Raw genomic sequence first — 15556 nt, 5'->3', positions numbered from 1 at the left:
AAGGCTTCCTTACAATCAAAACAACAAGACATCTTTACTAATCTACATTACAATTCTTGTATGCTTGCTGGATCACTAGTAACTGAAGTGCTGATACTTTAGTAAGTCTAAAAGTGCTGCTAAAAAACAATAGGTTTTAGTGCTCCACCCTTAGCAGAAGAACGAAAACGCCAAAAATCAGTGTTATGCAAGGCTTTCTAAAACAATCTGAGAAGTGCAGAGCTGGAAGGGAGCCCACCCTCCACCTGTTAAAAAGGCATAATGGAGAATCAAACTCAAACTCCCAACCTCTGGCTCCACAGCCAGATGCCTAAACCACTGAGCTATCCAGTACTGCATCAGATTAAAACTCTTGTTGGCTGGGGATGATGGAGGCTATAGTGGAACACATCTGGAGGGCACTTGTGGGATATGGTAAACTTAAATAAACATTTTCTTCTAAGGGAAGTCCTTCATCAGGTGGCATCTCTTTCTTGTAACTTTTCCAGGCACCATAATTCCAAGAACCATTGCAAAAGATGACCATACCATATATTTATTTGCATACAGTTTTTAGAAAAAGAGGCAATCCTGTTACCAATTCCTTTTCTACCAGTCCCTGACATGGGAATTTGCCCATCCTCTCTTGACTGCTTTTTCACCACCACAAACCTGATGTTATTTTCACTTAACTGTCCACCACAATCTCAACAACAGTTCAGACCCCACCTGTATGAAGCTGGTGGAGGGTAGTTCACCCAGGGTTACACTGAATTTGTCACTCTGTTGCTGGCTGGTTTTGTTAAGAGCAGGTCAAGAGCGGGTCAATGCTATTGAGACCTCAGTGCCCATCACCCCTCACAACCCAAATTAGAGATACTATTAGGATTGTGCTTCAACAATATCTGTTCCCCACTCCACATTTAGGAATGCTACGGGCTGAGAGCCACCTCCTCTGGCTCTCATCCTGGTGACCCCTAGGTCACCTTCAGATCATATCTGAATAAATTCAAGAGTCTACAGCAGAGCATGGACAAACTCCCAGAAGCCTTTGCCACCAGCTGTGCTGGCCAGGATTTCTGGGAATTGTAGTCCAAGAACAGCTGGGGATCCAAGGTTGGGAACTACTGCTCCACATACAATTGTTTGGGAATGATCACCACTTATTTTCTTCTGGAGTCAAAAACCAAACTATCCATTTATTCATATCGTATCAGACCATATGGGAAAACACGTCCTTTCTTAGCTATAGTCTGCCAAGAGTTCCCAGAAAAACTCTTAGGTGGAGGACTTTGAAAAACATTCTGCTACATTAAAGTTGGCCTTACTTTGAATTTGGAAAGGACACTGAGATAGTATTTGAGAATCTTGTGCCACTAAATCAATCCAGCATTGCTAGTTTGCATCCAGCCAGCGACTCCCTAGATTTTTCTTGGAAAAAATGGAGAATGAAACAAGGAGAAGAAAAGGTCCAAAAGCTGTGCAAGATTTTGCTCCATAGAACAAGGGGCCTCTGGAATGTAGAGGGAAGTGCGGAGTAGGTGTCATGAATCATATGCCAAAAATGCCCAGTCTGGAAATGCCCTTAGCAAACAGATCTTGCCTTGCACCATCTCGGGAGAAACCTGCACCTCTTTGACACCAAACCCGAACCACCGACCTCTGGAAGGCCCTCCGGCGACCTACCTGGGATCCTATTGAGCGTCACCCAAAAATGTTCGTCGGGGCTGTAGGTGTCCTTCGACCACTCGAGCAAATCCAGGGCCCGCTTGTCCCTGAACAGGAACTCCACGAAGGGCCGGGTGAGGGCCACGTAAGCCGAGCCGAAGTAGATGGTCAGATTGTGGGGCGGGGGCGACTTCAGGGCCGAGGTCCTTTTCATGTAGGAGGCCTCTTTGCCGATGTGCTCCTTGTAGACGTATTTGGTCCGGACTTGGATGGGAGGCGGCGGGAGCACCCCCGGGGTGATGTTTTTCCCTTTGAACCCCTTCAGGTGCTGGACGATCTCCTTGTTGGTCCTCAAGGGGAAGTCTTGCCCGCACATGTTGAGCACGTAGGTCCACCGGATCCCGTGCCCCAGGAGGTCCTTCAGGCAGTTCAGATCGGCCTGGAGCCGCGAGATCCCGGCATAGATGACCGGCTCGGCTTTGGAGACGAGGAAAGCGTTGGGAAAGCACTCGACCAGGCTCTCCACATCCTGCCGGTACTCGGCGGGGGCCTTCTCGTCCACGTGGATGCAGTAGACGTTGTGGGGCGCGTAGAAGGCGCGGAAGATCCGCTCAAACGTCGCGAAGTCCTTGTGCAGGGTCACGATGTAGGCGACGGGGAAAGCGGCTTCTTCGGCCGACAGGGCCTCCGTGAGGTAGTGACTCTCCCGCAGGTAATCCGGGCAGGAGGGCGATCGCCCGAAGGAGGTCCCGAGGGGGCTCCCCCAGACGAAGGCTTTCTCCCCCTTGAGCAGAGCGTCGCAGGCGGGCCGGAGGAGATCGCCTCCCCGAGGCGGGCCAGGCGGCCGCCGCCCCCGCCGCCGCTGAAGGTCTGGGGAGGGCGGCGGGCGAGGCTGGCTCTGGAACAAAACCAGCAGAGCCGCCAGGCCGCTGAGGAGAAGGAGCGCCAACAGGTACGGAGGCTTCAGAGGCAGCATCGTTGCTACGCCGGGGGCAGGAAGAGAGAGATCAACAACAGCGACGGCGGCCACAGCAGCCGTATCTAACGGGGCTGCCTTGCCGCCGATCGCCCGACGCCGACGCCTCCTTAGTGCTGCTGCCGCCGCCGCCTGCCGGCTCCGAGGGGGGCATGCCGCGGGCCTCTCCGCTGCGCCACGCCGGGCTCCTTTCAGCCGCCGGCGGGCAGGCTCTCCTAAGGTGGGTGCGGGGACCTCCGCGGGTTGCTACGGCAGCGCCTTCTTCGCCGCTAGCGCTCCGCCGCGGCTCACCCGCCAGCCCCGCCGAGCTCCCCGCCCGCCGCGGTAGCGCGCTCCTCCCGGCCGAGGAAGCCCTTCGCCGCCGCCGCCGCGTCCCCCGAAAATCGGCGCCTTAGCCCCGGCGCGACGCCCAATAGGCTTGTTAGCGTAGGAAAGTGGCCGGTGATTGGCCGTGAGCCGCCCGGCTCTCCCGCCCCCTCCCCTCCCCTTCCCCTCCCCGTTGCTTGTACTAAATCCTCTCTCGTCCCCGGAGTAGCCGGGAGACGCCCCGCGCGCAAGGACACCCGGCGTGGTGACCTCGAGCGGAGGCGACTTGAGCTGCGCGCGCAAAGTTAAGCACTTAGTTGGAAAGAGAGTCCTTCCCTTGGGTCGCTCACTGTTAGATCCCAGACTACCCTTTTCCTGGCAATGTGCCAATGAGCGGTATCCTTAGGCACAGTATAGAGCTGCTCCCCTGTCAGCATCATCCGGAGGCAAGGGGGAGAGATGCATTCAGGAGCTCTCTGAAAAAGAAAAATCGCACACCTTCGCTAGCTTTGGACAGCTGCGCGTCTGCTTCAGGCTAGGCACTGCAGAGCTGTCGATGGGGCAGAAAAAAAAACAGGAATTAAAAGTCCCGAAAAGTTTGGCCTGCCAGGTTCTTTTGTCAAAGACAAGTTTCAAAATGGGGGTTGCTGGCTCAAGACAGAGATGTAGGATTCAGGTTCTACAGCTGGTCGTTTGGGTTGGTTTAACAAAGGGTTGCTAGTCATTCAGCATTCCCACCTCTCATCAGCCTCTATTGAAACGCAAATTTCCTTTTTAGCTGCAAGTCAAAAATCTCTTCATCTGTAAGCAGCGATACTGAATCCGGATCTAGACATTGGGGAAGACAAGCATTAAAATTAGGCTTCCTCTCTGGAAGTCCTTGAACCAGTTGGCATCTCAAAGCAAAGGAACCAAGACTTTTGATATTATTATCTGTTTACAAGTGAGTTTTGCTTTCTCTGCGCAGCTCACTGTATTTTGTAATACATGTGGGTACATAAAACATCAGTATGGGTTGGGCGATGGGGAGTCAAAATTTTGACTGCACCACTGGCTGCATAAGACGCTTTCAGTCCCTTTGTTTTAGAAAGAAAGAAACAAAGAAACAAAGAAACAAAGAAACAAAGAGAAAAAAAGAAAAAGAGAAAAAGGTAAATAGAAATTACCAGAATGTTTTTTTTTAAAAAATGGGGGGTTTGGACACTAAATTTTACTAATAAAATAATAGTAATAGTAATAATGTTGTTCAATTGCATAATCCTAGTTCTCCAACAGTTTAGTTCTTTTTAGAACAACTGGTCTGTCCATAACATGCAGGATACTAAATCTTGAAGATGAGAACATGAACTAAAAACAGCTTTGGATTCTTTTAAAAATCCACACACCTGCTAATTACTGCTTGTACTAAACCCTTGCTCCTCTCCAGAGTCCTCCCTATGTTGGGCATTCACACCCACAGGTTTTTAAAGAACGGAGCTATGTTAAAAGTGTTCATACACCTAACATGAGCTATGCACACTTCCTGTTTGGAGATAAATGGAATGATCTCAAATCTGCAGTTACCCAAGACAGAGGAGAAGGCCCTGTTACATTTTGTAAAATAACGTAAGCAATCAAATCCCAGCGTACTCAGCAACTTCCCCCCCCACCTCTTTTTAAATGGAGATTATTATCTGCAAGTAAAATCTATGGTAAAGAACAGCTTGCTATCTGGTAAATGTAGTCTTATGTAGCCTTAAAGTCTCCAGTGTTAATGGAAGATGACATCAGCCCCTTTTATTGACTGTAGAAGTCTTGGTCTCCTTTCCTGCTTCCTTTGTAATCCAGAAGATGAGAAAGTTATTTTTGGGACTACAGTTTCCAGCCTGGGCACAGATGTTATAAACCAAGAAAAGTATGATGGTTTGATCATTTTTCAAATATTTCTATAGGAATGAACTCTTGTTTTTCCCCTGTCTCTGTAGAGGTCCCCCAAGGATCTGTTAGATCCCAAACTACCCTTTTTATTTGCTGCTCCAACTTTCCTGCCTAGCAAGGCCAGTTTAGAGAACCTGACTTTATGCTTTCCATACCTAAGTGATAATTTCCTCTGTTTGCCCATACTCAAAATGATGTGCACAAATTCGGTTCAATAAAGGCAGCTGCTAGTTATGCACCATTGTATCCCTCCATGATGCGTAAATCTCCTCCTGGCTTGATTATCCATACTTCCCTAGCCTAATTCTACTGTAATAGAAGAAAAACGACCACTGATCTCTTCCCCTTTCACTATGATGAGTCAGCATAAACCATATCCTTTTTTGAGGTTGGGGGTCTATTTTTTTTGTTCATTCTGCTGCTCGTTGTGTATATTTGCAATTAAAACATGTCTGCTCAGATGTGGCTTTTGTATCCCTGATGTTGTGCAAAGAAATAATATTTCAGAACTGACTCGGACTTCTCATAGAGAAAGAATGTTAAACACTATTCGTATTTTTATAAAGGTCATCAGTACAATGTTCCTGTACTGTCAAACTTTACAAAAATATTTAGGTCTGGCAAAGTCCCAAGTCCGGAACTTGCCTGGAATCCAAACTCATCTTCCTGGTTCCTTGCAGCATGTACCCGCTAGCTTATTTGATTGAAATTCGAATCCACAATACTTGTTACCCAACATTGTCTGTTGTTCTAGTCAGATTGTGGTTTCAGTGCTGTTATGATTTTTTTGAAACCTGACCAGCAATTGTGCAAATGAAATTATTTACAGCTCTGTCACTGCTGAGATTTAGAATTTTTTGTGTTAGGCAGAGCATAGTATGTGTGAACTTGAGGGAATTCCAGTGCAAGCTCCTTTTCGTTTGCCAGCCAAACAGAATATATGGCAAAGCAAAATGAAAGAACGAAACCCCACATTTCAAAATCTTGCACTATGTAGATCAGGGGTCTCAAACTCAATCTACCTGGGGGCCACTGGAGGCAGAGTCTATGTGAGGCTGGGCTGCATCAGATCTTCTGCCAAGCAGAGCAAGAGCCCGAGGAAGCTGCCCAGGAGTTTCCTTATCCTGGCTGGGGCTCTGTGGAGGGGGGGGGTGAGCCCTCATCGCCGGCCACGACCCCCTCTGGCTCATACTTCACTATCACCACCAGCAGCAGGATGAAGAACCTGAGAAGGGAGGGAGTGCCGGCAACCGCCTAGCGGGGTAAATTTTACAGGCGGGCTGGCAGGCAGTCTGCAGTTCTGGATGGAGGGTGCAAGAGGCGCTGTCTTGGGAGAGAGCTGGTGAGCAAGGCGAGGCTTTTTTTGACTCTTGACAGCAGAGGTTGCGTGGGCGCTTCAGGGGGGGCAGGCAAGGCGGGGGTCAGAAACTATCATCCAGCGGGGCCGCAAATGGCCTCTGGGCCACATGTTTGAGACCCCTGATGTAGATCAAGTAAATGTGGCAATAAAAGCTATATCAGATGTACTTCCAGAATGACATATGAAACATATTTGTTTGTGATTATTTGTAAGTAAATGACAACCATGGGGCAAACTCAGCCTAGATTTGGTACAACTGTATGCAAAAAAATCAGGGCTTTAACTCTTGGCTGATGTCATGGTCCCAGTCTCGGATCAGGTCCCTAACAGACCCCTGAGGTTGCTATTTGCCCTTGTGGGATTCACAAGGGGGAAACGTCCCTCCTGATGCAAGTAGCAGCCACGTGTCTACATCAATATTGTTTCTTAGATTAACATCCCACCTTTCCTCCTTTTAGCTGAAGGCGGCATGCATGTCTCTCCTCCATCCCCTTTTTTTTCACAGAAATTCTGAGAGGAAGGTCAGACTGAAATATTGTGACAGGCCAAATTTCATCCATCGAGTTTCATGGCTAAGTTGAGATTTGAACATAGGTCTCTTGAGTTTTAGTTCAACACTAACCACCACACCACACTGGCTCATTTTATTGTGTTTTTTTTTATTTGTATGCTGCTTTTCTCTCCATAGGGGACTCTACATATCTCAAAACACTTAAAATCATAACAATAATAAGTTTAAAATACTGTACAAAACTTTATGTAAAAAAACCTTTATATTAAAAAAACAACTAAACATTGGGCAACGTTCAAAAGAATTTTAACTTTATTTTTTAAAAATCTAAATTTTAAAAAAATGGAGCATTCTCTAAACCATCACTTATTGCTTAAAAGCCTGCCTTAATCATGTTTTTGTTATATTTTGTTATATATTAATTTTTAAAAGAGGGGGGAAAGGGGGGGGGAAGAGCCGAAGAGAAAAGCTTGTCTTAAAAGAATGGACAAGAGAGAGGGGATCAAGCTGGCTTCTCAAGCTCAGTGCCTTGGAGCAGCCACTGAGAAGGCCCTCTTGTGTGTCCTCCCCAAATGAGCTTTGTAAGGGGGTGGATCTGAGAGAAATACCTTCCCACAAGATCTTAAAAGCAGAGTAGGCTATGTGGGGTGATGCAGTACTTCAGATAGCTTGAACTCAAGCTGTAGAGGGCTGTATAGGTAATAACTAATCACTTTGAATTGAGCCTGGAAAAAGACTGGCAGCCAGTGGAAGCTGTTGTAGTAAGGGAGTTACATGCTGCCTGTAACCAGCACTAGTCAGCAGTCATGCTGAAGCAGCTGAAATCTCTGAACATTCTTCAAAGGCCGCCCCACATAGAGTGCATGACTATAGTTTAGATAAGATGTAACTAACGAATGTGTCTCCATGGATAAATCAGATGCCTCCAGGAATTGGTGCAGCTGGCATAACAGCTTTAAGTATGCAAAAGCATTCCTGGCCACCTCTGAGACTTGGGCATCTAAGTTCATGGTTGAGTCCAGGAGCACTGCTAAGCTGTGAGCCTGACATTTCAGGGGGAGTGTAACAGGACGGATCCCTATCCCTATCCCTGATTTGTTTTGTAACGGACCAGGAGTGCCTCTGTCTTATCTGGATGAAGTTCCAGTTTGTTATCCCTCTTCCAGTCCATTACTGACAACGAGCACTGGCCTAGGCACAGAACAGGTTCTTGGAATGATATGGGGAAGCAGAGTTGAGTGTAATCAGCACACTGATAGCAACGAATCCCAAACAACCTTTCCCAGTGGCTTCCTGTAGACGTAGAATCACATAAGGGACAGAACTGCACCCTGGGGGACACCACAAGCCAATGAATGGCCAGGGTGTCAAACAAGGTTCCTTAACACCACCTTCTGAGTTTGATCATCCAGGAAAGTTTGGAGCCACTGTAAAGTATTACTTTCAAGACCCATCCTAAAATGGAGAAAACCAGGAGTTTTCCCTGCAACTTGAGTGGGGCCAGATATGACTGGGGACAGCCCCATGGTCGTCGTGGGAGACATGAAGTCCTGACAAATAGGTTTCTACATGGATGTTGAAGTCCCTCAGCACAACACGCCAACCTGATTGCAACACCACACCTGAGACAAGCTGAGGTAAGTAGAATTGTGCAGTGGGATGAGCACTACACCAACAAAATTCCTATTGTGTCTCAGACACTCACTGTCAGGTACAGCAGCTTGTGGGACAAGGTACATACCTGGTAAGGTGATTGAATTTTGGTAGACTATTGCAACTTCTCCTCTCCGTCCCCAAAGTCCGGCTTGCTGTTACAAACCAGGTAGACAAAGCTGAGAAAGACTTAACACTCCCAGCTTTATCCAGCCAGGTCTCTGTAATGCACACCAGGTCAGTATGTTCATCCAGGATCAAATCCTGGATGTTGGTTGTCTTACCTTTCACTAACCTGGCATTTAGCAACTCAGTTTCAACCCAGGGGTTTATCGAGGCTATCCAGGTCATTTGAGTTGGGACAGTTTTTTGGGGGTAGGAGGGTAACCAGTACTCTATTTTCTACTCCCCTCCCATGACATAATTTATGTCTACTCACTCCATATATCATCCTGTCCTCTGCAATTGTAATGGTGGCTCCTTGCTTTCCCTGATCCCTGTGGGAAACGTTACTTGACCCAGAGAGTGCAGCATACAAAAGGCACACACACAAACTAGTTCTGGTGTTGAACAAACAGTAACATGCAGCAGATTTCCTGAGTCCTAGTCCTGTATTCATTATACCACACTGGTTCTAAACCATAGGGCCAGTTTATTATCAAAATAACAATCGTTTTGCATCTGTTATGCATCTGTAATGCAGATGTGCCCTAGTAGTATTACTGAGTGTTGGGGCAAATCCGAACGGTTGCATTTCGTTTCTGTTATTTGATATTCCAAATTAGCAATGCAGATCCACTACCATACTTTTCAGCAAAGAAGATGAGGTGTCCCTGATTAGGTAACATTTCATTGTTTTCTTTGAAAAACAAGATGTGTTACATGAGAAGGTAGAAATCTGACCTATCTTTGAACAGGAACCAGAGTGTTTCCAGCTACTTGATTTATACAAAAGGTCTCAGTCCTCTTGGTAGTAGTTTAGTTTATGTAGCTTTCCCCTCCCCCTACTTTCACTTAAGGCTTCCTAAACGGACTCAAATAGTTAACACACATTTGTTCATAGTAATGATAAACATAAGAGTAAAGAACATGCCACTCAAGCTATGCCTGATTCATGGCTGCAGCCGCTGAAAAGATCATGTTGTTGAACTTGTTTGCTCAGAAAAATCTAGTCACGAATTGAATCTATCTGACCTTTTTATTCAGTTCTGATTTCTTTGACAGACAAAACAGACTCCTCTTTTATCTTGCTAAACAACCCTTAGTTAATGTTATGTTATTAGCAATGATGTAATATATTGGAATCGGCAAATTGGTTGGTAAAGGCAGCTGAGAATGTGGTGATATTGACCCTGACTGAACTTTCTTACCATGAGCCACCATGACATCATTAGCTATTTTACTCTGGCACAGCAGAGGCATCTTATAGCTAGACTATAGCATTGACCATTGCATCACACTGACTTTAATTATTCTCCGATAATCATGTATAGAAATATGCTAATTTTGCAGTACAGCTATGTGTATTTGCCGTCTGACCAGCAAGAATCAGCATAAAGACTATACAGTAATTTAAAATCAGCTTAAGTCTTGGAGCTGTAGCATGACCAGCTTCCAAAAGAACCTCAAAATTGAAGACTGCAATCATTTAATTTTCAAAAGTGTGTGTGTGTGTGTTTGTGTGTGTGTACGCATGCTTATATTTTTTTTAAAAAGGAGAATCAAAGTTTTATTTGTTGGAAAAGAAGTGCCATTTTTAGAAACTTCTGTGGGTGGAAGGTCTCCTGTAAACCAAGATGTACGTTCTTGTTTTGATATGGGGAGGTGCCCTTTGTAAGCTTTTCAAGGCAAGAAAAGAACTTTCAGCCATTTCCAGTTTTGAAAGAATGTGGGAAAGCCCTGTGAGCCAGCAGGTGCCGAGGGGGTGCTGGTCCTTTTATCCCAGATGTAATCTCTGAATCTCCAGGATACCCTTTTCTCTGCTGTATTCTGTAGTATGGTGATAAGTTTTGAAGTGTAGTCCTCACCACAGCTGCCTCTAACAATCCCATGGTGGTTTCAGCACATACTCAATTTTTAAAACCCCTTGTTCAGGATTGTGTTATGTCTTTGTGCTAACAAAAGAAGCCTGTCACCAAACTGAGGCTGTTTCTCTCCCCTGTACTTTACACAGCACCCATGTATCTGCAAAGATTTGCTTTGGATGGTTTCCCAGCCTTAAGTCAGTTGAAGTGCAACCTTTAGTTTTTCTTTAGAAATATAAACCATCTTGTGTGAAGTAATGTTATCATTTAAAGAGCTTGCAAGAAGCAGATCATCCTCCCCTCTCCCCTGTGTGTATTCTGTGCTATCAAATCTTTATATAGTGACCCTAATAGGGTTTTCAAGGTAAGTGAGATATTTAACTAGTAGTTTTACCAATTGCACTCTCCCAGTGAGTTTTCATGGCTACGTGAGGAGTTGAACCCTGTTCTCCAGAGTCCTAGTCTCCTCATCCAGGTTGCTTGCCTGCTTTGTTCTCACTCCCCCAATTACTGTATGTAAATAGAAGAACTGTATTCCATTGGAAATTTTGGCATGTGCATCTACCCTTGTGCAAGTGATTGCACTGCTGGGCGAGCTGTCTGTTGCATGACTAGTCGTGCAACTGGTCATGCAGCCAGTTGTGCAGTGGATACCTCACCAAATAACATAACTGGTTGCATGACATTTCTTGCATGTGCAGAAATCCCCAACAAGATACTGGCCAAAGTGTTTGACTGTCATCCTCCAGGATAAATAAAAATGCACATTGAATTCCCTGGTAGTTTTTGCATGGCTTTCTCCATGGAATTTTGGCTATTGTTTTTTTATGATGCTTCAGGTGACTATGTTTTAGAATATCTACTCTGAAGGTCTAGATCTGTGTGCATTTTGAAGCAAAACGTGATGGGTGTGTTTATGTTAAAATATCTTGTCATGGTGAAAATTAGACACAGGAAAATATATATTTTTCTGAGTGCAAAATATATTGTCAGCTACAAAATCTATAGGTTTCCCATCTCTCTTTTAAACTAAGCCTTTTCAGACAGTGGTACATTGGTAAACGTGGACATGCAGTTGCTCCTCATACGCTGGCAAACAAATCTATTGGCCTAAGTGTGGATGTTGCTTCTCCCAAATAAAAATAACTCAGTCTGTGGATAAATATATCCAGCTAAGGAACAAAAATATCTCTAGACACTTCAAGGAAATATGTCAAGACAGGCACACTACAGGAAAGAGAAAGGGAGTTATTGTAGCTTCCCTCTTTTGCTTGTTGTGCGCATAACACAAATAAATAGAGATCAAAATGCAAGGATTTCCAGAGAAAAGCATGACTGCAGAAGATGACCCGCCAGAAGCTGAATCCTTCTCTCAGAATCTGGATAGAGCCTGCCTGCCTGCCCGCCCCCCCCACCTCCCTCCCTCCCTCCCTGCCAACTTAGTGAAATCACTCCTTGAGGTGGTTTCCATGATAGACCATACACCAAAAAAGAGGATCAAAGAAAATACTTTCAATCAATCTATCTCTCTGTCTGCTTGTAAAATACACCACACCCTTGTTTAACAAGGAGGCTGATTCAGCCACCTGAAATGCAACCTTTGGATCTTAATTAGAAACACAAATAATTTTGCAAAGCCATTTTGCCACTTAAATTGCTAGCCTGAATAAAACAGAACTATCCAATTTCTGTTTGTGATCTTCCTCACTCACTCCTGAGTTCCTTTTGGGATTTTTTTGCATTTTGATCTCTACTTGTTTTTAATTAAATGGCTCCAGGACCCCTGTCCTGCCCCCATTGTTCAGGCTAATGGGTCTGAAACATTAGGAAAGAATCACTGCAAAAAGCCTACGACCTGAAAGAGAGATTCAGTGGTTCCTCGCATTATGATGTTAATTTGTTCCAGCGAAATCGCTATCGAAAGGAAACATCATAAAGCGAAATTAAAAAGCCCATAGAAATGCATTAAAACCCGATTAATGCGTTCCTATGGGCTTGAAACTCACTGTCCAGCGAAGATCCTCCATAGCGCGGCCACTTTCGCTGCCCGTGCAGCGAGGAATCTGTCCCAGAAAACAGTGGGCGGCCATTTTTTTAACCTGGCGGCCATTTTGAAACCGCCAATCAGCTGTGTGAAAATCATCGTTTTCCGATAATCAGTTAGCGAAGCAGGGAACCAATCATCGCAAAGCGAAAAAAACCCATAGGAAACATCGTTTTGCAAACTCCAATTTATTTTATCTGTGTTCATCATCTTTACATCAATAGCAGGAAAGGTTCAAGAATAGATAATTGATTCTTGAACTTTTCCTGCAATTGGTCTGTGAGCACTTAGAAAAGAATATTGTTATTTCCAAGAGCCAGCATAGGCTCCTCAAAATTAAATCATGCTAGATATAATGTTACTTCTTTTTTTTTTTTTTTTTGATAGAGTCACAAGCTTGGTAGTTGAGGAGAATGCTGTGGATATGGTGCATCATAGCAAGGCTTTTGACAAGGCCCTCATGAAATTCCAGCATTCAAACTAGTAAAAAGTGAGCTAAACAATGCCAGCCATGAATTTATAGCTGGCTGACAGGCCATACCCAAAGAATGTTCACCAATGGTTCCTCATCATCCTGGAAAAAAGTGACAAATGGAGTGTCACAGGGTTCGTCATGGGACCAATAACTATTCAACAACTTTATAAATGATTTGGGTGTGGAAGGGGATGCTCATTAAATTTGCAGGCAACACCAAACTGGGAGAGGAATCTAACATGCCAGAAGACAGAATCGGGATTCAAGACAACATAAATAGATTGGAAAATAGGGCCAAAGCTAACAAAACGAGAGAAAAATGTAAAGTTCTACATTTAGACAGGAAAAACCAATGCCAGATATAAGGTAGATAATGGCTGATTTAGTAGTAGGACCCATGAGAAGGATCGAGGAGACTTAGTAGACCACAAGCTTACCATGAGTCAACAGTGTGATGAGGTGGCCAACAAACAAACAAACAAACCAAAAAGAAAAAGTCAAACAGAAAAGTAAAAATGATGTTCAGTTATATCAACAAGGGAAGTAACATACCACTTGTTTCTGCTTTGGTCAGGCCCTACCTGGAATACTGTGTACAGTTCTGGGTACCACAGTTTAAGAAGGTATTGCAAAGCAGAGGAGACCAGGATGGTGAAAGGTCTGGAAACCTTCAGTGCTCTACAGTTGGGAGCTAATTCGCATGTGAGTCTTTAAATGTATTACTTGGTCTCAGTATTCTCTTGACAGGCACAATGGGTCATTTTACAGTTGTTCCCGGTGGCTGTGCCTCCCTGTGGCGCTGTAAGGACCTGCATCTATGTGTCAGGCTTTCGTTCTGAAACCTCAGGTAATGGAGTGCTGCTGACCTGGCAGTCTTAATAATAGCTCAATATAGCTACAGCAGCAACTGTGGCCCTTCAGGTGTTGTTATTCTGCATGTCCCACCACCTTGCGCCACTGGCTGGAGGGAGTTGCAGTACAAAAACGTAGTTTGCTTGCCCTTAATGGGCTGGGTGTCTTGCTCTGCTTCCTCTATGTCCACATCTTTTAATCAGAAATTGTTTCTGAAGGACTGGCCCAACCAAGAAGTCGTTCCTTTTCACCTCATGCAGCAGGCCTCAAACCTAGTGAGCAAACAAGTATTCCTCCAGCAAGTGATGTCAGAGGGCTGTGCATGACCTTAACTCCACTGCTGTTTGAAAACTTCACTCTAAAAGGCCCCTCCTGCAGCAATTAACTAACCTTGTTAAGTGAGCTAGGACAACTTGCACCTATAAAAGGCTAGCTTGCTCAACACGTTGTTTGAGTCGTTTTTATTATAAATTCTAAAAGAGATCACTTCCGTGGCTTTTGTGGTCACAGGCATAGCTTTTTTCAGACATAAACTTGAGACATAAAATTTATAATGTCACCAAATGCGATGAATAATTGTTTGGTGTTCTATCTTATTATGACCAAGGTAAGTCATCCTTGAGTTCCAGGCTGAAGTGCCTACCTACTCAAGTAAATAAATCTATGGAACAGTTTCCATTATTATCATCATCATGCAGGTCAGTCACATAAAAGACCCACAACTATAAGGTGATCTGTTCTGGATCTGCTCAATGTGCTAATTAAGAATTCTTTCTTTGCCTTCTCTTCCCTTCTGCAGGGTTCCGGGGGTGGCAAGCTGACACTGGTCAAAAGGGGATCCACCGAGGGGACCCAAAGCTTCAGATAAACCAGGGCTGCTGTCAAGGTAGTTATTGGTCTTTAATTCTCCTCAGTGGCTATATTGGCACTGATTGATAGGAATCCCAGTCCAAAAAGCTCTGGAAGGCCATATCTTCCTCATCCTATGCGTAATAAAGGCAACACAGAAGGCTTTTGTGGTCCCCAATTCTGATTGTCAGGATCGCTATGGGCCCTCAGAACTAGGAGCTTTTTTTTTTTTAAATGCTTGCCTGTGCATGTTGTGATCTTCATTAGTGATTGTGAATATGGATCCAGTTCTTACATTGTGCATGCATTGTAAACAAAGGTTATAGACAATGGCAGGAGAGCCAATGTGGAAGGATGATGAGATCTGGAGTCCTGAGACATTTGGAGCACCTGACATTGCTTGTCCTGCTTTGTCTGAGAAAAAACATAAAAGAGAATACAAAAACTGATCTCCTGCGCATATTTGTATTTGTTCCATAATAATATCTTTTTTCCAAAACAAAAATTATAAAATCTAAACTCTTGTAAGTAGCACAACAGACTGGAGAGATGGAAACGTTCTCTCTCTATGCCTCCTCCTGTCTGTCTATATGCCCTCCCATGTATGCCAAGATAGTCTACATTTATACCTGTCTGTGTGTGAGAGATATGGGTAGGTAAAGGTCCCCCTTGCCAAATGTCCAGTCATGTCCAACTCTAGGGGGCACTGCTCATCCCCATTTCTAAGCCATAGAGCCAGCGTTTGTCCGTAGACAGTTTCCATGGTCACGTGGCCAGCGCGACTAGACACGGAACACTGTTACCTTCCTACCATGGTGTTACCTATTTATCAACTTGCATTTTTACATGCTTTCGAACTGCTAGGTTGGCAGATATGGGTACTATATATCAATAGCACAGTAAGTGGTAAAACTGACCTTTCATAGTGCCCTGGAAAGATGG

General features: G+C 44.7%; 1 protein-coding gene and 1 long non-coding RNA gene across 3 annotated transcripts in view; both read right to left on the bottom strand.

The window, feature by feature from the left end:
• Positions 1-15556, bottom strand: part of LOC144589216 (uncharacterized) — a 641777-nt gene that overhangs the window by 63161 nt on the left and 563060 nt on the right. The gene's annotated exons all lie outside the window — the stretch shown is intronic.
• Positions 1-15556, bottom strand: part of GCNT2 (glucosaminyl (N-acetyl) transferase 2 (I blood group)) — a 49761-nt gene that overhangs the window by 19901 nt on the left and 14304 nt on the right. Inside the window, exon 1 of one of the 2 annotated variants that reach the window (XM_020797129.3) lies at positions 1666-3084. The exons of the other annotated variant lie outside the window; for it this stretch is intronic. Within the exon in view, the coding sequence (XP_020652788.3) occupies positions 1666-2623 (958 nt within the window). The 5' untranslated portion in view covers positions 2624-3084. Of the gene's footprint in view, positions 1-1665; positions 3085-15556 lie in introns of those variants that run through there. 2 annotated transcript variants of the gene reach the window in all.

Source organism: Pogona vitticeps, chromosome 4 (genome assembly GCF_051106095.1).
Source record: "Pogona vitticeps strain Pit_001003342236 chromosome 4, PviZW2.1, whole genome shotgun sequence".
NCBI classification, from domain to species: Eukaryota; Metazoa; Chordata; class Lepidosauria; order Squamata; family Agamidae; genus Pogona; species Pogona vitticeps.
This window is presented reverse-complemented; position numbering and strand designations above follow the sequence as displayed.